Source organism: Lottia gigantea, assembly GCF_000327385.1.
Source record: "Lottia gigantea unplaced genomic scaffold LOTGIsca_46, whole genome shotgun sequence".
NCBI classification, from domain to species: domain Eukaryota; kingdom Metazoa; phylum Mollusca; class Gastropoda; family Lottiidae; genus Lottia; species Lottia gigantea.
In genome coordinates, this window is record NW_008709614.1 from 935,800 (window position 1) to 962,139 (window position 26,340).

General features: G+C 33.1%; 3 protein-coding genes across 3 annotated transcripts; all 3 read right to left on the reverse strand.

Annotated features, from left to right (window-relative positions):
- Positions 1–1,739: 1,739 nt before the first annotated feature.
- LOTGIDRAFT_164601 (hypothetical protein) lies at positions 1,740–8,630 on the reverse strand (the record flags this gene model as incomplete). Its single annotated transcript, XM_009061132.1, has 11 exons — positions 1,740–1,943; positions 2,229–2,319; positions 2,503–2,653; positions 2,901–3,033; positions 4,046–4,195; positions 4,461–4,591; positions 4,876–4,971; positions 5,083–5,170; positions 5,417–5,668; positions 5,879–6,219; positions 8,363–8,630. 11 exons carry the CDS (start codon positions 8,628–8,630, stop codon positions 1,740–1,742), a joined length of 1,905 nt encoding a protein of 634 aa, XP_009059380.1.
- Positions 8,631–10,276: 1,646 nt separating this feature from the next.
- LOTGIDRAFT_124115 (hypothetical protein) lies at positions 10,277–14,555 on the reverse strand (the record flags this gene model as incomplete). Its single annotated transcript, XM_009061133.1, has 7 exons — positions 10,277–10,429; positions 10,639–10,735; positions 11,341–11,608; positions 12,209–12,327; positions 12,650–12,733; positions 13,086–13,177; positions 14,409–14,555. 7 exons carry the CDS (start codon positions 14,553–14,555, stop codon positions 10,277–10,279), a joined length of 960 nt encoding a protein of 319 aa, XP_009059381.1.
- Positions 14,556–22,151: 7,596 nt separating this feature from the next.
- On the reverse strand, positions 22,152–26,096 carry LOTGIDRAFT_234034 (hypothetical protein). Its single transcript, XM_009061134.1, has 6 exons — positions 25,595–26,096; positions 24,238–24,348; positions 23,882–24,040; positions 23,558–23,640; positions 23,231–23,343; positions 22,152–22,856 (listed from the first exon to the last, which is right to left on the reverse strand). The coding sequence occupies exons 1-6, from the start codon at positions 25,979–25,981 to the stop codon at positions 22,771–22,773; spliced, it is 939 nt and encodes a 312-aa protein (XP_009059382.1). The 5' UTR covers positions 25,982–26,096; the 3' UTR covers positions 22,152–22,770.
- Positions 26,097–26,340: the final 244 nt, after the last annotated feature.

Genomic DNA, 26,340 nt, shown 5'->3' on the forward strand with positions numbered 1-26,340 from the left:
TAAGAATGGTCTACTCTTTTACAAAACAATAATCGCTTTAATATAATTATGACGTCATAATTGTCTCTAAGAACCAAAAACAATCATGCATTTCCAGAGCATTAGATTGTGTTTTCTATATTGCAAAATTTTCGCCTTAACAGTCACTTATTTTTGCTAGAAAAACAAATACATTAAATACAAATGAAATAAGGGGTGCAACTCGTGCCTACAAGCCAGTTCAGTCGGAGGCGACCAGTGAGCTATAGTTTCTTTTTTCTAAAGACCGAAACGTTAGCCACCATTTAAAAAACTAAGGGATATCTCCAATTCCAGAGGGTGTCATTAGGACCTGTACTGTTTCAGGTGGAAGACACTGCATGACGATTCTATATCTCGCTCAACCTAAGTGTTTAAACCATACATAAGACTAAAGGCATCGCTCGAACTCATGTGGTCTCAGTTATACAAGTGTCTGGTCAGATGTATTTGTTTCTATAAAAGGGGTGCTCATTCTTACAAACATCGTCTAATTAACCAGTGACCATTAACTTTGTATTTGTCTAGAGATTGACATGTAGGTAATTGTGATCGTGACATTGTAATGAAATCTACCAGGATATTAAAATCATATAGGTATGTAGGAGATATAAAATCCTACCAGAACAATATAATATGACCTCACTAGACGTTTATTAATACTAATATTAATATAGAAATCAACAAACATTTTCACGATAAAGTGCTGAAATCATATTTTGACAGAAAAAATAATCCAAGGTCTGTGGTGTATACCTTCATGTTATCTACAGACCGAAACATCTGCTTCTGATAGCTATTTGGACAGATGTCGCATGTCAAAAAACCATCAGAGGCTGGAATAGAGGCAGATATTTCGGACTATGGTCTCTATAGCCATCTGAGAATAAAGGATTTTTTCCTTTGGACCCTAAAATTGGCAAGACACAGCGACATAATTCAATGTGGAGAGAAACGTGCAACGTACACTATGAGTTATATTCTCAAACACAAACACAAATTGGAAATTGGGAACTAGACCTACCTACCTAATGATGTATGATAGGTGCTATCATTTAACAAACATAAAGTTCAACTACATGGTGGTTATTTGGTAATCAGTCTCTTTCGCCTCTTCGTGAATAGTTCTTTTACGATAACCACGCTCACCACATTTTGATTCGGTACAATTTCAGACATATGACCACTAAATATATCTGTTTTAAGACTACAAGTGGATTCTAATTTTTTTTAAATAAGGACGCTATTTAAGAGTTCGAGGTCAACACGTGGTGCAAAATACAATACATTATATAATATTAACTCCCATGATCACTAATATTGCAACAAAACAGCAAACTTTCACGGTGACGAGAATTATCTGCTTGCTGGTTGAACTCAATATCGATAGAAAATAATAATTAATTTTATAAATAAAATACAATTTTACACAGTTCGTAGAAGCAACAAAGCAACAGTTATATTACCCTTAATGCAAGTTTGTCCAAAGTGATTTCCATACATACTTCATTGCTTTCATTTACTAATGCCAATCAGTTTGCCTCCAAATTTCACTTTAATCTACATTCTCTTTAGGTCTTTTAGTATTCAAGAGCCAGCCTACATCTGGCTTGAAAACCCATTTCAATGCAAACAATCTTGCATGAACAGAGCCGCTCCTAAATTGCTAAATTGCCCTTTCTCGTCTACATGGTTATAACACATCAGATAGTTCTTTTTCTTTAACTGACTGTTTCAATCTCAAAGACAATATTGTCCACGCCCACTTTTTCAGTTTTCTTCTTTACAGGCATAGTTTTCTTCTCAGACGCCGTCGCCCAATGTTGAAGTTTAGAACTACCGAATACAAGATATACAAAGGATCCAAGTATATAAACGCCTGATAACATACTGAATATTATTCTCCATTCCACTTCTCGTCTACCCTGAAACATAAAAATAACATAATCCAATAAATGTACCATGTTTTTTACACGTTAATCATAGGTGTACACACCCTTTGGGTTCTTTGAAACATCGAGGCAGGGTCTTTTTGTCTCATTAATGTGCAGTTCTCACAACTACTGAAACGGCTCTACATTTGCTAGTTTAGGGTGTTATTTAAATGTCATTTGGGTGCGTCTTCAATCTACAGTTATCTATTTGTATATAATATTAATATTGATATTATATTCTAACTGTATTTTATTTTTATTTATTTTTATAATTACCTCGAATGTTAAGTCTGAAACAACTATTGGCACTAAAATGGAAATACTTGAACCAACAACAATAAATAAACCAGTTATTATTCCTGCAAATCTGAGAATGAAAAAAGACAAAACTCCATTTATAAGTAATTAACTGTAGGGAATTTCTGAGGGATGCAATGTGGACAATGTGACTTACGTTGGAAAGGATTCTTTGACAGATAGCCCAAACTATAACTACCCTAATCTATTTATAAAATATAAGCACCAAATATAAGATGAAGAAATTATTTACCTGGGTGCTATATCTAAAGGTGCTATTGCAGATGATGATGGTGCAGCAGATTGGAAGAATAAGAGAAAAGCTAGTACAACTATAGCCCATTCTCTATACTCTAATGGTATAAAAGTAACTACAGATGATAAAATTGCACTCATCACAAATCCTGAAAGGAAAGCAACATGGGATTACTTCCGATGCCGATTTTATTGGTCTTTTGGAGGGGATTGAGTGTCTTTCGCAAGGTGCCTAGTGAGCTCTCAGTTTTGAAAACATCATTCCAACAGCTGACTTTGCTGCAGAGAATAAAAGCCTTCTTACTACCATTATCTTATATTAAATATCTTTAGGTTTATTGTATTAGATTTTTACTGACGCGTCAGTTTTGCTTAAACTAACATAAATCTACATACCTATGATTTGAACAAGTTTTCGTATAACCGTGACACTGAGAGGTGTTTTCCTAAGGAGTACATCTGACAGAAATCCCCAAAATAATGAACCAACAAAACGAAACAGAAACTGAACAGAAATAATAACACCAGTCTGAAAAGAAGATATAATCTTGCATTGGGAAGTGGCTGATTCCTATGCTGTGATCGTCTTGGTATAATATTTTTGTCTGGTTTCACAAAATTATTCAAGTATCTTTCATCGACATAGTAATACGGTAATTATTTTCGAATGATCTTGGGATTCATACATAACGACCTAAAGGGCACGGACGCATGTCCTCCTGATGACGTCAATACGGCGATGAATAGCTGCACCAACCACAGGCACCTAATCCTATCAATGTAACTATATGGAAACGATGGGTGTTCATTTTTTTAGTATTTTTATTGAACAATAGTTAGATTAGTATGATAAGAAACGCTAATGGGGTATAAAATATGTTTTATTCAGTGAAGCGATTCATATAAGGTATGGATTATGTTTCATTACGGTAAATAGTAGAAAAAGCGTTTGAAGTGGAGATGGTTGTGACACGCATTGGCCACCTTCTACTATATAATATAATATCATAGAGAAAGTCGACTATCTGATAGAAACAGGTGCCTGTGTCATCAAATATGTACATCGACTTTACATAGTGAAACACTCTTTCATAATTATATTTTGTTCATTGACCCACATCAAAGCTATTGATCAGGCATTTGGCTTAGTGGTTCTAATGGACACTTTTTGTATTTGGTCAGTGGCATGACAATCATTAGTCATGTGAGATGGGTCAGTAAGCACTGTTTATCGGTCAACGCAGAGTGCTTGAGAAATCGAACAAATAAACAATCTGTCTATTAGCTAGTAACACGCAGTTTCCAAAACTTGGTTTTCTTAGATAATTTATGGGAAAATAGTAAAATAGATGTGATTGAACCATTTTATTGATATGGATAATGAAAAATTATTATGACTTCAAGGAATACTACCTCTTAGGATAACCAAAGACTTTAAATTTTTAATCTTGAATAATAAATGATTATATACACTCTTGACCACGTTAGAGATTTTAAATTTTTTGTTCATTCAAAGACAAAAGATAATGAATAAAACTTACAATTCCAATGCTGAACTCTAGAACACCATTTAAATACAGAGGTAAAAATAATGAGAGTGTCGTTCCACACCATGTTTGACATGTTTGTGTTATAATGATGGCCCAAACTGGACGCGATGTCAATACACTCTTCCAAGGCGTTTTGGGTTTCTGGAAAGATCAAATGCTTGGTATATAAAAAATGTTATCAGTGTTCTTAATATTCTGCAAAATATTCGCAGTTGAAGGTTAACCTCTGAGGAAGGCGGAGTGGCTTTTTATTCAAAGTCATCAAGAAAAGCTCTCAGAAAATATAACTTGTAAGTAACACAATGTCTAATTGCTTTATGTCACATCAATAACTTAACAAAGTTAATATTAATTATTGTTGTGCTTTAATACACAATTTCAAATTGAGAATTAGCAATATACAAACCTTCTTCCCTGTTATACCAACTCTATTTGCTATGATATATTTCTTTTCCTCTTCTGAGATAAACTTATGCTCTTCTGGTGAATTGGAGACAAAAAAGAACCACAATGCACACCACAGAAGACATACTGAGCCTAGAATATAATCAAAATTACAATGTTCAATATGATTACATGTATCAGTGAATAAGACTTGTCAGAAAGAACAGCTGTGTCTGCTCTTGTTCTTTTAGGAAGTCTTTGAAATTCTCCATAGAGGGTATATTTAGTTATTTTCAAATATGGTTTCCCGTCATCATTAGCTCAGTAAGTTCCAGAACAGTACGACGTAAAACGTGAATCTCTGAAGGGGATGGTTAGTCTTTACAGTGGTTTATTGGGGGAAAAATCAATGGTATTTATATGCTTGATATACTTACCAAAAATATAGAAAATAAAAGGCCAGCCATTATCTAATTCGATTGTACATAGGAACCCATACGTTAGAGATGAGAATGTGTTTCCCAGATTCGCTCCTAGAAAAAATGTATATTTTAATAGCCGATGTAGCTATGAATTTCAATCAAATCAAGACGTACCAACACCATATTACAATACTTTTGTTTGACAAAAACAACAGACCATACCTGCTTTACTGAATGAGGCTAGAGATACTTTCTCGAGATAGGGAGACCATAGTGACCAGACATCTTGATATGCAGGTTTGTTTCCATACTGAAAGAACATAAAATTGATATAAGTGAGAAAGTACTAAAACAAATAAGGAATGGACAGGACTTTTATAATCATGCATAAAATAAGACATCTTGATGGGACGAAAACTTTTCCAGAGACGTTTATTTCTAACCCTTCGGACTTTGCTTCTGGTACCTTCGTTTGGGTTGAAGAAGAGAATTGAGCGAAAAAATTTCCGAGCAAATGTTATCTGATGGACTTTCGAAGAAAAAACAAACAACTTACTGTAAATAATCCAACAGAGAATTGCAGGGATATTAAAGAATATACATGCATCCGAGTCATTTCAGGAATCAAAATATAGGAAATTCCTGCAATTGTCATTACGACAAATATAAAACGTTTGGCACCAAATTTTTGAGATATGATTCCACCAATAAGTGGCATGAAGAAACCACTGTATCTATTTGCAGATAGTACTAATCCACGTGTATTTTTATCCCAACTAAACTCGTACTCTTTCTCTGTCTCTCTTTCCTACAAAAAATATAACCATACTATATAATCCATCGGATCGTCTTAATCTACAAAATGAAGATACACGATTCATGCCACAAAATCACTTGCACTGATTCTTGCATGCATGCATTTCTTCACAAGGAATAAAGCAAATTAATTGTTGATTTAATACAGCAATTAATAAGTGAAAATTCAAATTGTTTGGAATTTGCTCGCTCAATGACTTACTTCTGTAATAAGTTCGGTCTTGTTATCGATCTGAGCAGTCACATTAACAAAAACTATGGTAGAGGTATTATAAACTTCATCCTCTGCAGGTCCTGCCATACATACAATAGCTATAGGCATTGCTTCTCTTAGGGCCATAGTAATGAAGTTCCCCATACTCAGGATAATTGCTAACCGCCATCTCCAGGACGAACACCTCTCTTTCAACGAGGGAAGTTTTTGAGTCGGTTTCTTTGATTTATTCTTCTTGTCCTTTTCTGTATCCTTAACAGCTTCTTTTTCTTCTTTCTTTTCTGGAGTTTGTTCTGGAGTTTGGTCATTTTGAGTAAGGCCGTTAGCATCTGAAAAATTATATTATAATTACCACAACATGGTATTAATGGGTGTAAAGAAATGATACATGACAAAATACATTTTTCGTTTGAATACCTTGAGGTGACCCCAAATTCAATAATGATACCAGAACTCACCCAAGACCAGCATTTGAAATTGAAATGATTTATTTCTATAAGGGAAATTCAAAATGCCAATCTTATTCGCAAATCATTTGCAAAAGAAAAAATAGCAAGAGAGTTTCCTTATTATACGACCTTTCCACACCACACTGAATTAAGTAACTGTCCAAAAATCAAAAACACAAAACAAAGTCCTAACCTAGCGACCCATAATTTTATCCATGCAATCTTATTTCCGTCATTTCTACACTATCCATTAGAATATAAAATTATCATGATGTGTCAATCTTAACTGAACTCTTAAATCAAAATTTAACAAATAAATTATTTTTTCGGACCTTTCCTCACAACACTTGGGTAACTTTGGCATTCGGACACCAATGGAATTTGGACACAGCCCTGACCCTTATCTTGCTCATAAAAAAAATACAAACAAATCTAATCACCTAATCTATTGTCAAGGACGTACCAAACTATCTGTTCAAAAAATGTTTAATTACCTTTAAATTATTCCTGGATCTATGTAAATTCAGCGGCTAGAAATATCTTCAGCTGTTGCTCCGATTAAGAAGAGATGTATTCAGCAGTCTGTACTGTGTATTCTTATATTTAGTATGAACTATTTCCGCATTTTATTCAATGTAATTACGTCTCTCTGTTTTACATTGATTTCAGGAGAAGAATGTTGACAAATTTTTCCTTAAAAATATTGAAAATAGACTCTTTCACAAAGGATCAAAGTAGTGAATGACGTTCTATAATAAACTGTGTTGTCTCAAGTGGATATATCGTTTGGAAATCCCATGGGGCGTTTATTTAGGATAATTTGTCTATGGGAGAATTTAACTTTTTCATATTGTATGTATTATTTGATATTAGATATGCCATAGTCCCTGCACGTGATTGGGATAATGAATAAAGGCAAATTTGGATGTATGCTTATGTAGTCAATTCATAAGATCTCGTACAAGATTGATGGTAAATCCATTAAGGTTTGTCCATAACTTGATCAAGATGCTCCAAAGTCTTATTAAAATTAGACTCAACTTTCGTTTCGTTTTTAATTAGTTTCTATTTTTGGAATAGCCACTTTAGCATAGGGTCTAGCGAACGGACTCTTAAACATTCGTGAATATAACCTTTTGACCTCTACTTTAACCAATCAAATTCCTTCAATCTCTCACAAAATGCCCACACAGAAGAAGGCGCAAATTTGAATGGTTAAAGCAGGTTCGGTCAAAAGCTTATTTTGTGTTCAAGAGTCTGATCGTAAGACCTTACTCTGAAGTGGCTATACTAAAGATAAAGAGTAATAAAAAATAAAACGAAACGAAACGAAACAAAAGTTGGGTATAATTTTAATTTGCCTGAGATCAATTAAAATTTTACTAATTCGATTTGCTGTTAGGACAAACAATTTTTACCACCACCGCACAACACCATCTCAGATTACATTCTCGTCACTATCTAACTATCGCCATCAGAACGCATGCCGGTCACAACCGTCAGTGCACAGATTGTACCACACAGGAGATTATAAACGACAAGACGTATTCAGATCCCAGTATTACTTTCAGTGCAATCGAACTGGGTTAACTATAATTAAAGTATTTCGAACATGTCAACTGAAATATCTCGGACAAGTATCTGAAATAACATGTATTTTATTCAGGTTCATGGAGTATATCTGCTTTGTACGGTGGCTCACATGCGACATGATATAAATTGAGAATCATTGGTAAGCTATAGTTTCAAATTATGGTTCCTCAACTGGCTACCATTCTCCTATTAGTCGTACAGTCATATGTTTAAAACCAACAACTACATTTGTAAAATACAGAGATAAAGTGTAATGATCCGAGAAAATTTTAATATACTTTGTATTTCAAAATAGGTGACCCGATATATCATAAAAACTTTTTTTTAAAGCAAGAATAAGTTAGAGGATGGACGCTTTATGATGAAAGCTAACCTATTATAAATGTTTTTCACGAAATATAGACAGTACACTCTGTGTAATCCGACATACATTGGGACCGTAAAAAAAATGTCGGATTAGCGAGAGTGTCGGAGTATTCATAATTTCGACATTTTTTAACATGTGCCACATCGAGATGCCGTAAACACTCAGCAAATGTCGTTGCTTTAAATTCACTATCATTAACTTCATCTTCACTAGACTCAATATCGCAAATGGTGGCGTTTGAACTAGACGCAGTTTCTTCATGGCGATGAATAATGTCTTCTTCAAAGTCCCCGGTCGACGGATTCTCTATGGCCACCGCATTGTCAAACATCACAAAGTTCTCACCGCTCACTTGCTCGATAAGCCGCGCTCATCTTCATCGTTATCCGTGGCTCCATCAGATGCCTTAAAATCAACGATGTTCATTTCACCAGCAAACATTAACGCTTTCGTCTTAATTATCGAACCAGAAAGAGGAATGTTGCTGTCACAAACCAACCAGTCATTTTATTTAATTGTTCATATTTTGAGTTATTGTACATACGCTTTTTATCGGAATTTATATTGTCGGCAAACATTTTTTTATATTCTTTTTTACGTTTTAAAATGTCACTTATTGTCGTTCGACCTAAACCATATTTAGCGGCTAAATCTTTCTAAGTAGGAAGCTCAAACCATTTGATTGGATTCTGTCTGTATGAAAGTCCGACAGTTTGGATGGTCATCTCTATATGTATAGGTCTGTCGTGCATTCATTTAATATAGTTTCATTTGAAAGACCAATTTCGAAACATATACCCTAACTTAACACGCAGTTACCTCCAAAAGATTGAAATATTGCGGCGAATTGGTCTGTCCTATACAGTAGAGACACGAGCAGGAGAATAAAGAGTGACTAAAACTTTGATTCTCTACTGCAAGAAAATGACGCAATATATCGATCCTCAGATCCTTGACTACTAGTACACCCATGGAGCAGTTACTGCATTTGAGTTAAGCCCGGATAAAGGTTCTGCCACGAGCCATTTCACAAACTGATAGTGCTAATTTATTCACCTTTTGAGAAAACACGAATTGGTTGTTTTGATCGTTATTAGTTGATGAAAAATTAAAAAAAATGTAAAGTTTAATACAAATCAAATAAAATTTCGTCATTCAGTGCCTACATAACACGTATCATCAAAATCAGTGAAAACCTTAGCATCTAATGTGGAGAAACCGGTCGACATGCAATGGGACTCATTTTCACAGAGTCATTTCCAAAACAGCAATCCTAATAAGAGATAAGTCTTTCTTTTAGAACAACAATAGAATTCTACATAAATTTATTCATTTAAAGAACAAAATATAAACTGAGTATTCTACAATAATCTTTATAAAATATATAAACAAAAATAAAACTTGTATTCACTATAAAATATGGCCAATAATAAATTGTTAACCCTGAGTTACATGGTAGATATAAATAAAGTGTGAAAATATATTATATAAATTCGTGCATCAAGGGAACGATTCAAAAACACAAACAGTCTACTTGCTATTGATTCTTATAGTGGACTGCATGTTTATGTTTTAATCCCAGAAGCTGTCCACTAGAAGATTCCTCAGCCTATTGTTGTGTAATAAATATACTAATATAGCTTAGTAGAGTCTCTTGACATCTTTCAAGAGGTCAGATACAGTTCTTTATAATTATGCCAATCATAAATATCTTTTTAAATGCAACCCATAATAAGTTAAACATTTAAAAATCAAAAAGTAGAAACAATGACTTACATTGATTCCTATTACTCAGACCATATTTTATATAAACATAAGATACAAATTCCTGAGTTTTTTTTTAAATATCATGTTTTCCTCGTATGCTGCTTTCTTCATTCTACTTGAAACTTAAGTGATTGCGTAGTATGTATCATATGAAAAATATAACTACATTAGATAGCAACTACAGTTTCAAACCTGAGTTCATCCGTACAATCAGAATAATGATAAACATCGAGCAGCAAATACTGATGTAAAAAATATTCCTGTAACAGACAATCTGTGGCTAACAATACTGGTTCCAAGGCTCGGACTGTTAAGATTCTGTAATTCTAATTCTATTGGATAATGATCACTCACTTTCAAAGTCTGTAATATAAAAAAGATAATTACTCTTCTAAATATTACTGTATCAATATTATGAAGTATCTTGAATAATTTAAGATTTTGTTCGTTATCTTTTTATAGTAGCATTTTACTGCGTTAAAGGTGTTTTAAACTTCGAAATTGCCCCAAACTGTCCAAATTTATTTTGACATATTGTTCAGAACTAAAAGAGCTTAACAACTTCAACTCACCAATTCACGAGATAAATCAAAGTGTTTCTGATAATCAAATACTTGTACACTGTCTTCTACTATATTTTTTATAAACTCTTTTCCTCTTATAATAAACCTAGAATGCAAGAGAACTAATATAAGTTTAGAGTCTAAAATAAATAAAGTAATCTTATAAGTACTCACTTGCCTTGTAAAGGATATTAATAATGAGGATAATGGTAATATGGCCTTGTTCCCAAATAATATTTTATCATAATTGAATTTGAACCTTGAGAAAATTAGTAGGCCAAGGAAACATAATTGAAAATGTAGGTTGAATTAAAATTACAGATATTTCTATTTTCGACAACAAGGTGAATAACTCCATTTTAATTTTCAAAATAATTACAAAATGCCAAAATTTTAGCTTTGTGTTCAGGGCTTTTATCATCTAAAAAATCCAAATGGTTTAGAAAAGCAGTTGAAATATAAAGGAGTGGCAGTATTGTTATTAAGCAGGAAAAGGGCAAAACTCAAATCACATTTAAAGCCATTTTTTTAAACCTTGTTGTGATTTAAAGACTTGGTTGAAATATTAAAAACTTTTTCGAAATTCGACTTCGAAGAAGAGATTTCGTGTTTATTATTTCCAAGTAAAAAACCATGCGATAACTCTGTCCCAAATGTAAAGTTCCATGCAAGAATGTAAAAGCAATGACTAAAAAATGAAAGTAGGTATACCTGTCATAAGCGCAATCCGAATTTCCACTTGTAGTGTCAACATCATCACCTATAGGCCAATACAAATCACTTCTATGGCGTATGGCTAACTTCTTCATTTTAGATTTAGACACATAACTACAATCAGCATTGAGATCACCCAGTACCACAACGTTAGCAGTATTAGTTCTACCCATAGTATAATCAATAACATCTTCTAGAGCACTGATCTCCTGAACAGCTATATCAGGATCAACGTGTATACCAATCAAACTGAACACATCTGGTACTGAAAAATACATGACAGCATTTACCGAATACCGAAGGCAAAATGCAAGATAGAAGACAACTTATGGCTGTGGTGTCATTGAACAAAAGAACGCTGACAGAACTGAATTGTACCTATCCGTATTGGATATATGCATCCCACTTTTTTCTGCTTTTGCAGGTTCCCTTATTTTCATTTATGAAAATGAACATGCTAATACTTATATGAATAGAAAGTAGAGATGTTCTTATGACTTGGATATATATACCAGTTTGTCTCACATGTCCATAATTGATTCATAATTAGCTAAATTGGAAGAGAATTATTAGCAGAATTCCAATGAGTGACCGATCAAGAAAGGTCAAAAAGTCGTTTGATAGTTCATTTGAATCACCAATTAATCAAATAGTTTGCTTAATTTGACACTATAAAATAAGGAAATCCATCTTTAACGACCCAGTTTTCTACTCTTGACGGCCCTAACACACACCAGTGAAATTGTGCCAAAATAGCTGAACATCAGCTCGCAACTGAAGATACTGTTACGCTCTCTATTAGGATTTCATACCGACTTTGGAGCTTCCACTGATGTGCAAACATATTTCAAAAAAATTATCTTACCTGCATTTGATGCTTTAAATTTAACGACGAATGGTTCTCTTTCAAACTGATCTGTCTTATCTACTTCACTTCCATCTTCATACAGAAAACTATCCACAACTTCAATACCTCTATCTTTTCTAGAAAATCAAACGATTTCAATTGTAATGTTAACCTAATATTTATGTGTTGTAAACTAACATCCATGTCATACCATGTAACAACGTGAGTCAAATTTTCTTATATTTTACAGATTAGAGAAGAATTAAAGATATGGTCGGTCACAAAACAATTCTAAAGGGACAGATCCCCATCCAATGAAACCTTAGTCTCTGAAACGAGAATTTTCAGGCTATACTGTATTCCTTGTATTCCTGACATTATAAGAAAATGTGAAGTGAGAGGTCATTTATTTAAAACTTCTGCTTTTAGCTCACCACTTTCAGCTCGGACGAAGCTTACCTATATAAGAAGGCATATTGTTCTTTACTGTTAGTTCTTCCTATTCTTTCACTGATTATCATATCAAAAACATCACCTTCAGAACTAAAATACAATTTCATACATGAAAATACATGTCTCTTCAACACATCCGCAACAATTACTATAAATCACGTGATCAGTCGGCTAAGCATCATGCTTACTATATACGGTTTGTTTTGTATTATATGAACAACCGCACGAAACTCGAGAACAGTATATACAATACTGTATTGGCAACCCCCTGGTTGGTCCTACGACTTCTATTTTCACAGAAAGAACTTGTGGTTTGCTTAATTATTGACTTACAATATTTTCATTATGAATATGGGGAAATGCAAAATCATTAATGATTAATTTAATGATGCTAAGAATAAACTGTTTTTCATAGCAAAATTTCAAGATGAAGTTCACTCACTGTGACTGGACGGTTTCTAATAGTCGAGGTATAGCTTTCTTTTTAGAGTCTCTTATTTCCATGATCAAAACAATATCATAACGAACCAATATCTAAATGAAAATAAGCTTAGACAATAACAAAAATAATCCTAAATCTATAGGGTTTTTGCAATGTGTTTCATTCAAGAAGCCGGAAAGTTTGTTTTGTGATTTATTTCATATCAGAATCCAGCCTCATTGGATCTGCTGTCTTGAAACAACTCTTTCTTCGTTTCCTTCAGGATAATCAAGTCTAATTGTAACGTATCCAGGATCAGACGGAGGAAGTTTGGGAGGTATATTTATCCGTATTCAAAAAACACACTGTGAAAAATACGATAATGTTTATTCCAGTATAATCTTGGACAACGTTATCCCATAAAAAGTCGAAAAAACAGATTAAAGGGTAAAAAGCTGAAAAAATAAAAAAGGGGATTTCACACAATTTACAATACAGAATGTGGGATTATAAATACATATACAAATAAGAATGATATTGTCAATATTAAATCATTAATAAAAATACACTATTTCTTATATAAATATTCATGAAAGACGTTGTCTTCTTTTTTTAAAAAAGGCTTAATAAATAATAAAAAATGAAAACTCACACTATGGTGGCTTGTGTTCCTTTCAGGAGAAAAACTGAGATAGTGTCCTCAGGACTAATAAAAAGGTGAAAGTGAATACAAATTTGTATGAAGGTTCTTATAAATAACTGGTAGAATTGGAAATATTTAAGTTAAGATTTTTTAGAAGATATAGTTTCCCTGAAAGTTTCGAATTATCTGATTTTTATGTCACTTAATAAGATTATAGAAGAATTTATGAGCTTGCTCATAGTACTATTTAGTTCATTTGTATATAAGAAACGATGGGAAAAAGTATATTTTATAAAAGTAAAAGAAATATGGCCCTGTAACGATCTCCTTGTTAGCCTGGAAATGCTGACAGACCAGACAGACCATCAGATAAACAGAGTAGTTGTTTTGGTGAGAAAAACTAACTCTGTGACATGACACTAATTGGATGAGAATCAAGACAGTCTAATTTTGCCCTAAACAGCGGTTTTCTGTCCTTATTCCTCCGCATTTTGTTAGTGAAACCACATCATTCTATTATGTTTTCCCCAAAAATGGGCCCGAATAAGGACCGGGAATTTTTTAAATCAAATGTAGGCTATCTTGCTCTACTAGTCATCGAATGATGAATGTGAATATTACCATATACTGAGTCATTCATTTCACTGTCAGGTATATGCAATTTGCACGCGCTGATGCGCCAAAAATAGGGTACAGCCTACCTTTCCAATTATTTCCATCACTTCAGGTTTCTTGGACTTAGAATCACCAAAAATTTGGATATTAAACGAACCAATCTTCAATGCATTAACAACCCCATATAAAAATACTGCACAGAGTAAAATATATTGCACGACTTTTGAAGACATGTTGTAAAATCTGAAATGATAAGAAAATGACATTAAGAAAGAAACTTCAAGTACGAGTACATTAGTGGGTTCTTAGAACCCCAAATAGAGTTAATAGGTGTAAAGTGAACTTGAAGTTGAGCATCGTCTAATCTCGAGCAACATCTTAAATACCCCTTAAATTCAATCCTGGTGAGAGACCAGCACGATTCCGAACTGTACACAAGAATTCCGTTCATTCAAGAAGGGTGTATGCGACAGTTTGAAGGTAAGCAGGCGAACAAACGAAGAACAGAGCAAATGGATGTCTCTCATTACGACAAAGACGGTAAGGAAGAGTTCCTTAGGACAATTAAGATGACAGCATTATAGAAATGTAAAAATAGTTACATAAGATGAAGCTGTGGTTGACAACTCAAATATTAAAGAAATACCATCTAAACACTCTACAAGTAATCACGTTGATGATAAGTGAACAAGAGCCAGAGTCTTTTTGTAAAGGTGTGGTGTAAAAGAGTTTTAATTGTTTCATTCTGCATGAGAAATATAAAACTAATACAAAAGATAGTTTCAATCTAATTTAACATATTGTATATTATAAGATTAAACTTCCAAGCAATTTTCAAAATTACTTTGTATTATGGATTATAGAAAGAATTTGTTATGGATTCAGTCGTATAGTTTTGACACAAGGTGTAGGATCCTTATTCTTATTTTATACACTCTTTCTATTCCAAGTCCATGTATTAGATTATTATTTCTTTGTGATCGATTATCAAGTCTGCATTTTATTTCAGGCATGATATTCGATTCTACAATATCGGAAGTTGTAAGTTATCTCAACTATGAATAAACAATTTTCTTGGACGTTCAATTTCTTTAAATTGGTGCCTTGCATGAATGAAATGAATCAACTCCCCTACATGTTCCTGGCGAGACGGATTGAAAACTTACGGACAATAGTCTAAACTAAAAAAGGAAAGTTGTTAAACTTTGAAAAAATAATGTGGAAATGTTCCCACTCACCAGCCGACACGTTTTGGATTCCCAAAATTGACCTGCAACTAACTGTTTGAATATTACTCTGAACCTTATTATGCCGCCTAGAATAAGCAGAATAATAAAAAATTCCCGACGGACATCGAGCTTACGCTTACTAATTTCGAGCGATTGTCTGATCAATTGACTCAAAACAAATGTAATTTGTATGATAAAGGGAACTTTTAACCACTCTGCATGGATAAAGAAATGATGACATCATTGATGAAATCGAATTGTCAGGCGAATATAAAGACATTATTCAAATGACTTTAACCAATTAGAATCCAGTCTGTCAAATGATCCTATGAACATGTCTCTTTAGCCTAAACCAAAAGGTAACACTGCCAACCCAATAGAGATAAATAAAGTTGGCAGTTCCAATATCCAACCCCAGATTAATCCCTGTATAAAGCTTCACAAATTATAGGCCTACTATTATATGACGACCAGAATGACGTATGAATGAATTGAAATTTTGTTCATGCCCATTTTTCATATATATGATGAACCCACCATTTTTCTTACAAATTGGGGAATATCTACTTTCCATCAGTAAATGATAATAAGATACAAGCTAATGACTTCGATATTCGTGTTTTTGAAGCATCGTAATTCGTTTATCGTATGACCGTATATCAACATTCTTGCAATATATCGATCTCAATTTTTTCATGGGTCGTGCAAGTGAAATGTCTTGTATGTATACAAATAGGCCCGAATTTTAACAATTCTTGCTATGTTTACGTATAATTTTGAGTACATCGATTTTGATCTATCCAAAATAAACGAATTTGGCATCTGGATACGAACGAGACTGCAGTTGTAACGCGATGTTGGTGGAATTTGGCATATTATGTATATTGTTGCGAAATTTTCGCGATTTTTCTTCGAAATGTATTGGTGATCACTATAGAAAAAAAATTTCTTCTGCTTTTGTCGAAATTTGGAATGCTATATTAATGGTAACTTCTATCTTCAATTTAAGTTCAATTAACGTTTTTGAGTTATTGATCTTTGTTTGGCAAAAACAGCGTCAAAATTTTCTTGTGAAAACAGTTATCTCTTCCACCGATTATTGTTTTGACATTAATTTGGTTATATTTACATTTCTACTATCACTCCCTTCAATAAAACAGTTAGCCAAACCGGCGTTTATTTTCCAATAACTGTAGTTTGTCACGTAACAATAAGGTGTATGACTACATCGAGAACGAAAACAAGGGTTGACCCAAGTTTTTTACCTAGAGTTGGAAAGCAATTTACAATTTATTTAAATTTACAATTGTTGTTAATAATTGTATTTTTACAATTAGAAATAGAACATTTTGGCGTATTTTATCAGAGAAGACAACCCAATGTAAATATAAGGAATGAATGTGGATCTTGTTATCGTTATGGGGAAATTTAACGCTGGTTTATCATGTGACAAGACAAATGACCCGGCGAACTCACTGACGTAGTGGCGAACTCAATGGCGGAGTGGCGAACTCACTGACATATTAAGTGGCGAACTCATTGACGGAGTGGTGAACTCACTGACGTATGAGGAAGTCCTAGACAGGGGAAAAAATATCATCCGTCATACGTCGATATTACCTTACAGAATACGAAACACCAATAATTACAAAAGAAAAAGAAGAAAAAAATGCAGCATTGATTCAGTCACTATACTTCAGCCATTTCGCCAAACTAAAGGAATGCATCAGAGCGGCACTGGTGTCCGTCATTAAGTGGATTAAGAAATTGATATTCTGATAGACCCTGGCCATTATTGGAATCTAGTTACCGGCAGGATCTTACGGGTGGAGGATGGTCCCCAAACTATACACACGCAAATCGGATGGGTACCCTTGGGACCGATATGAGGAAATCTACCTACTGAAGTTCAAACTAACAATCTTATCACAACACATGTCCTAAACTGAAGAAGTTATGGGACTTAGAATCCATTTGTACAGTGTCTAAATACGCCTACGAAGAATTCTTAGAAACCATAACCTTCACGAAGCATTACCACGAAGTCTACCTATAATGGAAAACGACGCATCCTGTGCTTCCGGATGATTACGAATTGAGTTTGCAAAACCTCCTTAAACGTCTTCAACGCGATCCCGAAATATTTCAAGAATAATTATGATAACGTCATTAGAGATGATATAAAGAATATAGTCGAAGTACCCATTGGCAACATACGCTCACCATCACTTTAAGCCTACGGACAGACAAATCTACTACGAAACTCAGAATTGTGTATGATGCGTCAGCTAGATCTGCTGGGCCGTCATTGAATGATTGTGTTTACACCGGACCGATTCTGACGCAGAAAATAATGGACATCATACTGAGATTTCTTTCTTATCGACTGGCGTTAGCAGGGGACATGACATTGAAAAAGCTTTTCTGATGGTCCGGATTGCCGACGAAGATGCAGACATATTCATATATCAGCAAAAATTTAATCTAAAGTTATTATTCATTTTCAGAAAATATAATAACTTATCGAGCAACTCAGTACAAACCAAAAATATCAATGCTTCTTAAATCAATGAGGAGAGATTAATTTGTGTAGAGAGAAACAATAGATAATGCAGCCGGCTACAAGAGCACTGATCAGTAGCTGAATTTGAAAAACTGAAAGAAGAGTCGACCTAATAGTTCATAATTATATTTGATATTTGTATGCTTTAATTAGATCCTTATTTTTATGTGTGTATCTTATCTTAAATACATGTAGATTGTGATTATGTAGTTTCCTGTATGATTTTGATAATATTTATAGCATTTTAGTAAATAATAGGTTTGATATTCATTGATAAACATTCCTCCAGTGCAGTGGCGTGAGGGGCCAAGCAGGGGCCACACAATTTTCTAGCGGAACCATAAACCATCCTTTTACTACTACTTTTAGTACAACTCTCAACAATCTTATCAATCGAAATATCAACAATCTCGTCAACTTAACTATCATCTAGTCAACAGGATTTTCAACAGTCTCGTCGACAGAACTTTCAACAATCTCGTCAACAGAACTATCATCTCGTCAACCGAACTATCAACAATCTCTTCAACTGAACTATCAACAAAGTCGTCAACAGAACTTTCAACATTCTCGTAAAGTTAACTTTCAACAAACTCGTCAACAGAACTATCATCTTGTCCACAGAACTTTCAATAATCTTGTCAACGGTGTCCTCCCAAACATCCCAAAAGTTAGACAGCATAATATTATATTTCAACATTCTCGTAAAGTTAACTTTCAACAATCTCGTCAACCGAACTATCATCTTGTCCACAGAACTTTCAATAATTTTGTCAACGGTGTCCTCCCAGACATTCCAATAGTTAGACAGCATATTATTATACAGATTATCTATAATAGTAGAAAGTAGAAAATAGTAGAAGCGAATCGTGCCCACACCGTGTCCGCGCATGGTGTTCACTTGTGCTATTTTCAACTGTATCATCATACCGCATCGTATACCGTACCAGACGCCGTACATCATCTATTCCCAACAGATCATGTAATTAAGATTTCAATTCCCAATAAGAGTATTGTATATCATCAGTGGACCAACACGGTGTAATAACATTACAACAGAATCGGATAAATTCATACAACTAAATATTTATTTATTATATATTGCTATATTGCATTTATTTATAGCGCACCGGACGCCGTACTTAGTCTATTCCGACCTTTATTCAAGCTGCGTTTCCTTTGGTACGGATTCGGTGTGGTCACACCACACGGCAGGTTGTGTTTCCTTATATGCGGTTATTCGTGCGGAAGGGGTCTCTTTTCAACATGGCACTGGTATTGTCACGTGTTGAAAAAAGAGCGAACTTTGGAATTCTCCTACACATTTTATCTTTTTGCCGTGCAGGCTGCCCAAACTGTGTTTCTATATGTGCGTTTCAGGACATGGTTCTGCATACGATTCCATACCAATCGCTACATGGTCCGGTTCGAAAAACCGTACCGGATGCCGCATACGGAACCGTATCTGCACCCTTATATAAGGAAATGCTTTTACTGAATGAAAGTGATATTTGCCGTATCCGTATCCGGACCGGATCCGTACTAAAGCAACCGCAACTTCAAGGTTTTCCAATAAGAGTATTATGGTGGACCTACACAGTGTAATAACAATGCAACAGAATCAGATAAATTCATACAACTAAATATTTATACGTAATTATTATAAGCGTTTATCATTTATTGCGTTGTTATATAATATAACAGACTGCAGAATCCCTGTAAAATTCGATAAATCTTTTTAGTTGTATATTATTATTATCATACAAACAGTTTTCTATGCTAAAAATTCTCATTTAAAATAATCAGTACATTTAACATTTAATTGAAATAGAAAAAGATATGCAACAGCTATGTTGGTATTGTTTGTATATGTTCAGTTTGTGGAAACTGTCTTCAATCATAGGCATAGGCCTAGAATATTTTTCATGAAGTTATTGATCAAAATTTAACCAGAACATCAATAGTAATAATCCAACATGTTCAAATTAATATATATATATATATACATATGTTCCTTCAGCAACGTTTATCACATCGTACATTGTTCCAAAAGAACAATAGTGTTCAAGAACGCATTGTCAAGAACTATGCCTGCTAAAAAAATTCAATTATTTCGAAAATAGTATTTGAAAAGTCGAAGCCTGATCACTATGTAATCTGTAGAAGAAAAACTATAATAAACTGATACCCACTCCAAAGCGCAATCTAACAATTAATGAAATAGGGTCCCAAAGTGTAATATTTTTAAAATAAGACTGTGAGTATGAGTAGCCTAATGACCTACCTGTTTTTTTTTTCGCTGAAAATAATTTCTTACAAAGTCACTAACTACACAGACCTTTAGGTTAAAAATAGCGACATTAAATGGGCCCATTACAAATCTCACTATAGGGCAATCTTAGGCTAGTTTTAAGAAGAAAGGATTTCGATACCCTATACGCGTAGGGCCTACTAATTTATCATCATGTTTCAAAGATGAGTAATCAATAAATGGTAACTTACTAAATATTGACTGTAACTATATTCACTATTATCTTGTCCTCGACCTACAACATTCTTTTTCAACATTCATTCAAAAGGCGGGGTCTCAAATTAACTTTACATTGAATTCTTGTATAATTAACATTTCATAATTACATCTCACAACACTGAGCGACCTATCTTACAAGCGCCAGCCAACAAAATTTCTATATTTTAGTTCAAGTCGCGTTCATTTTAGAAGCAACACGTTTTGTGACCTACTTACTACTACATTTTGCCAGGTCGGTTTAGGATATTTCATTTTCCATCGCGTCTATGGACCGTTGCTTGCAGATACACTTAAGGGTTATACATGGAGCTTAAGAATATAATTTGCCACCAATATGAATTTAAAGCTTAAGAAACTAAATATTAAGATAAAAAAAATTAATGTTCGTCTTGGTGATAATTCCTGTTATATTGGATTTTAAGTATTTTATGTTGCCATAATATTATGTCAAAGATAGCTTGCCAGGCAAGGTAATATACACCCACTGGCAGCTGTCAGAAATGATAACTGAGTCTTAAAAGTAGCCAAAATATGAATTTTCTCATTCCAAAGATTTTCATAATGTATTTGTAGTGTGAATTTATTCATATCTATATATATTTACTGCTGAGTTTTTCACAACATTTTCAAAATCAATATTAATAACCCCAAATACATCGAATTAAATTCTCAAATCACTCTGCTCTGATGTCTTAAATCTTTAAAGATATTTTATCAGTTAAGGGCAACAGTTTATCTAAGTATAGCTAATAGAGTGAAACGTCCAGTCAGACACGATATTTATCCGATCATCACAAAAATCGATAGGGATCATCTTCATAATGATATTGACACACAAAATCAAAATCAAAAGAATCTGTTAAGAATTGTAGCTCGTAGAGTGAGCACGAGTTGCACAATACAGCTAATAGATTGAAACGTCAAGTCAGACACGATATTTTGGTGAAAAATTATTATTGTAGTCTGTAGAGTGAGAACGAACCAAATGTGAAGATGGAAGCCAATTACATGACTTTTTAAATAAATTTAAATGAATTTTTTGAGAATGCACACAAAATATCATATCAAACTATTGTCTTAGCAAAGCAAAAGGATTTTTGATTTTTTTCTGTATTTTTTAAGAGAATTGAAATATCAGCTTCAAAATAATACATTCTTACAATGTCTTTGCGTTGATCAAAATGTGATTTTTTGTCAGTTTACATTGAAAAGAAACAAACACATTTCTCTCCTAGAAAGTTTAAACACAAAAAGTCACAAATTGTCCTTTGTATCAACAAGTTTTGAAGACATAATGTGTGCTCATGCATATATTTTAATCTATATTTTTGAACTTTGAGGTTTCTATTCCAATTCTCATAAAAATAATTGAAAAAAAAACTTTTTACTTTCCCATACAACAGTCAGCCAGTTGAAGAATGGTAATTTGTCAGATTATCAATTACAGCTTTAACAACACTACCTCTTTAAGGTATGTTTTTTTGTTCAATCTAGTAAACTAAATGATATGTTGACATAATCTATCTATTTTTCACGTAAAACATTTTTATAACAACAAAATAAATTACACATAATAAAAATAAACAAGGGACTATCATGCAGTATATCAGGTTGACCAGAAAAATGATAATGCTGCAGTGGCTTATCCAGGAAACATTAGTAAAAGGGGCCAAGCAAGGGCCACAAAAAGAGACACCACTGTAACATGTTCATTTCAAGATTATTTATAAAGTTAAGACCATTACATTACAGCTTTAGAGATGAAACAACATTAAAAAAAAACAGTCTACTTTCCTTTATTCTGAGGAATAGGTTTTGTATTGATCACTAGTTTGTAGTATATGTAGATGAACAATATAATATTTTAAAAGGTTACATTTACAGAAAAATTCAAACAGAAAAAATAGCTATGTGTAGAATTTGTATTCACTATTATTAAAGGCTATTTCTGACTAGTTCATTACAGACTTTCACTAATATGGAATATACCCAAACCAATACTTTATAGTATTACAATAAATGAATGAATAAAGCATAGAAACAATATAGTTGATTATTAAATACATCATTTGTCATCTGCCTCTTACAAAGAAATACTGTTGAAATGAATTATTCTGGCCATACCGCTATCTCTTGTCTATAGTCTGCTGTGTTATTGGTAAAGTGTTTGACTTGCCTTCTTCAAGTTTAAAATGTGTATAGAGTAAAACACCTGAAAAAATGCATAAATCTATGATAGAAAGTTATAATAATCACAAACTAAACAATTTATATAGTTTACTAATGGCTCTCACTTAGATAGGGATATATTTGTCACAGCAAATTTGAGGCTTAACTTATAAAGTTGTACAAAGAAGGAAAAACCCTTGACTGTACTGCAGTACTGTGTGAGGGTAGGAACATCACAGAATATCTGGTTATGTCTTGATGGACTCAATAATGGTTCAGCTTTGTATTGTAGCGATACCAAAAGTTATGCATATAGCAGTAAATTTTTGGGATGTAACCATAGTCAGGTTTATCAACCATAAGCATGACTTATTGTTTTGTTTAAAAAAAAAAATGATATAACTAGTATGACCTTACCTCCAAATGTTATTAAAAGTCCTAAACCTTGATGAAAATTCATACTTTCTTTAAATAGAATTAACCCTGCGATTAATGTGAGACAGAATTTAGTATGACCAACCATATTATATCTTTGATGGTTAAGGTTTAATATGACTTACTTTAACCCCTCAACCCCTCATGAATGGATATCATAGTGACCTAATTGTTAGCAGCCCACATAGCATAGGTTTCAAATGCAAGGAGTAGTAAAAGGATCTTAGGTACATTATTTTTTTAGAGAGTATTTAGAAGTTTCCAATATTTAAAATATTATATTTAAAACACACTTTATATAAAGGATACGTAACTGGTGATGTATTACCAATAATCCAGAAAATAGTTAAATTAACAGAGAAAGCTACAACTCCTGATAAAAATACACAAACCTACAAAAAGAGAAAAATGAAAAGGGTATGAAGATAAAATAAAACCCTTTGACAGTTGCTTGTATATTAATTACTTATTACTTAATTAAAAAATGTTCTTTTCCTGGGTTTATCTAAAGAAAAGTATTTCACAGCTGAAAATGAGCTCAATTTTACATACTGAAAATATTTAGACTCAGTGGTCATCTTCAAACAAATCATGCAACAATTTTCATCAATAGCAATGGTATCAAATACTTACTAATGCACCCAATGACCAATTATATAATAACCCATGGTAACGCCAAGGTGGTTCAAAGAATGGTATGACAAACATTAACAATAATGCTGACAAAGGTGCTTGATAATATAGTAACTGCATGGAATTGACTTGAAATTCAGATTGTTTGGATCCGACCCACTGTAATATAAGATTTAATGAATCACTGACAACTCACAACCAAATCTAGCAAACAGTTTTTTTTTTTCAAGTTTAAACTGGCCCGGTGCAAAGTGTTCTTGATTATTATTTGAACATTACTTTTCATTTATCAACATAGTGATAATATGTTAGAGTCTTACTATTAGAATGCTTAAAAACAGAATAAAAATACTTACAACTTGGTAGACCGAAGTAACTAAAACACCAAGAGTTGCAAACAGAATTCCCAAAGGATTAAAGTTGACATCATGGTAGGAGTTAAATAAGACACCTATGGATATTGGAATCTGAAATAAAACACTGAAAACAATAAAGGACACGATTTGCCATTTTTGAGCATCTAATCTATTGGGTTGGGTATGGGTCTTGAATATATGTAAATAGCCTTCAAACCAAGTAACTAGAAATTTCTATTTTCATTGTCTTCCTGTATATGGTATACGAGTCTCAAAAAAAGACCAGTCATCTTTTAACTTTATAACTCGAATAATTCTGAACGCACATTTGAATGCTCATATTTCGAGCTATAAACACTATTAGCTTAGCTAAAAATTTCCCCTTTCTGAGACTGACTACGCTTCGTCAAAGGAATGGCGAACCTGTCCAATTAAAGTATATAGTAATATTGATTTGTGATAAACTAATGACATATAACATCTAACCCATGTTAGATTTCAGTATTAGGTACCAGGTATAGTAAAACAAATGCTGATATGGCATGAAAAATCAAAATTTTCTAGAATTTACTCTTGTTTTACAATCATATATAGTTTTTTTCTTAATTAACCGCATTAAATTTTCATTTCTACATATCAAATCCCATGAACTGGTTTAGAAATATATATATAACAGTAAATACTAGTCAGATTTCATATTCAATTAGTTCGCAAACTTACAGCTGTTTCAGATAAAACTACATAATCTATGATACATATAATTTGTTAAAAGTATTCAATTGTCAATTAGACATGAATTTAGTCAGATTGATTAATTTTATCATGTTTAAAGGGACAGATATTTTAGAATCAGAAACAGGAATTTTTTAATTAAACCAAACAGCTTGCTTTTGAAGTTGAACCTTCAAATCCAAATGTGTTCAGAATTATTTCAATTATAAAGTGAAAAAGACTAGTTAAGGCTCTGTCATATTTAGATAAGACATATAGAAAGGAAAGTAAAATTCCTAGTTTAGAGTATTTTTGAAAGAATTATGTGATTTTCTTTAGTACTTCAGAAGACTATTTACCAGAGACCAAAATCAAGACCTACAAATGGCAAATCTGTCCCTTTAAGTCAATAGGCTTTCATAGAAAAAATGTTTAGATTATTTGTATTAATTTGAACATGTTGGATTATTACTATTGATGCCCCGGTTAAAATTTGATGGAATAACTTCATGAATGATATTCTTGTTCATATGATTGAAGACAGTTTCCACAAACTGAACATTTTTAAATAACAAAATCTTTCAGGTCTGAGCTTACAATGCTGTTGCATATGTTTATATCTATTTCAATTAAATGTTATACTTACCAATGTACTGATTATTTTAAATGAGAATTGTTTAGCATAGAAAACTGTTTGTATGACAATAATACAAGGTGTAGTCATAGCTTTAATCAATTGATATGTTCCTACTGAATTTAAACCAAGTGACAGATTAGTGAACACAACAAACCCACAAAATGTCAAAGCCAGTGGTAACATCTGAAGGAATGGCAAACTTTTCGGTTGGAATATGTTTAATTCTTTACTGATATGAAGTCCAATTGAAGTTACACAAAAATGAATAAAAGTCAGTGATGTGTTTGGAAAACCATAGTTTGTGAAAATCCATTTATTCAATATAACTATAGTGATAGAACTGATGATATTCAATGCCAAACATATTGACACACGAGTTCTTGAAGGGCCTGTCATGCTTGTCGGTAGACTAGGAACGTTTGTAGTACAGTAGTAGTTCTTATCATACCATTCACTTCATTCTTAACACATGGACACTGTCCACCATCATCATTATCATCTGTTTACCGACCTTGACCTTTCGGGAATCCGGAGCTCATTTGATACAATCGGCTTTCTCGACTAGTCTCTATACTATGAAATAAGAATACAATAAGATGAACCATCACAATTTATAAAATAAAAAAAACCGTTAAATTTGATTAGAACTGTTGCCGATAGAAGTCTAGAGCTAACGCTTTCGATGCATGATTCTTTCACTTTAACATAGTAAGGCTAGTTGCAAGTGTTTCCGAATATGGGCAGATAACTCTTGT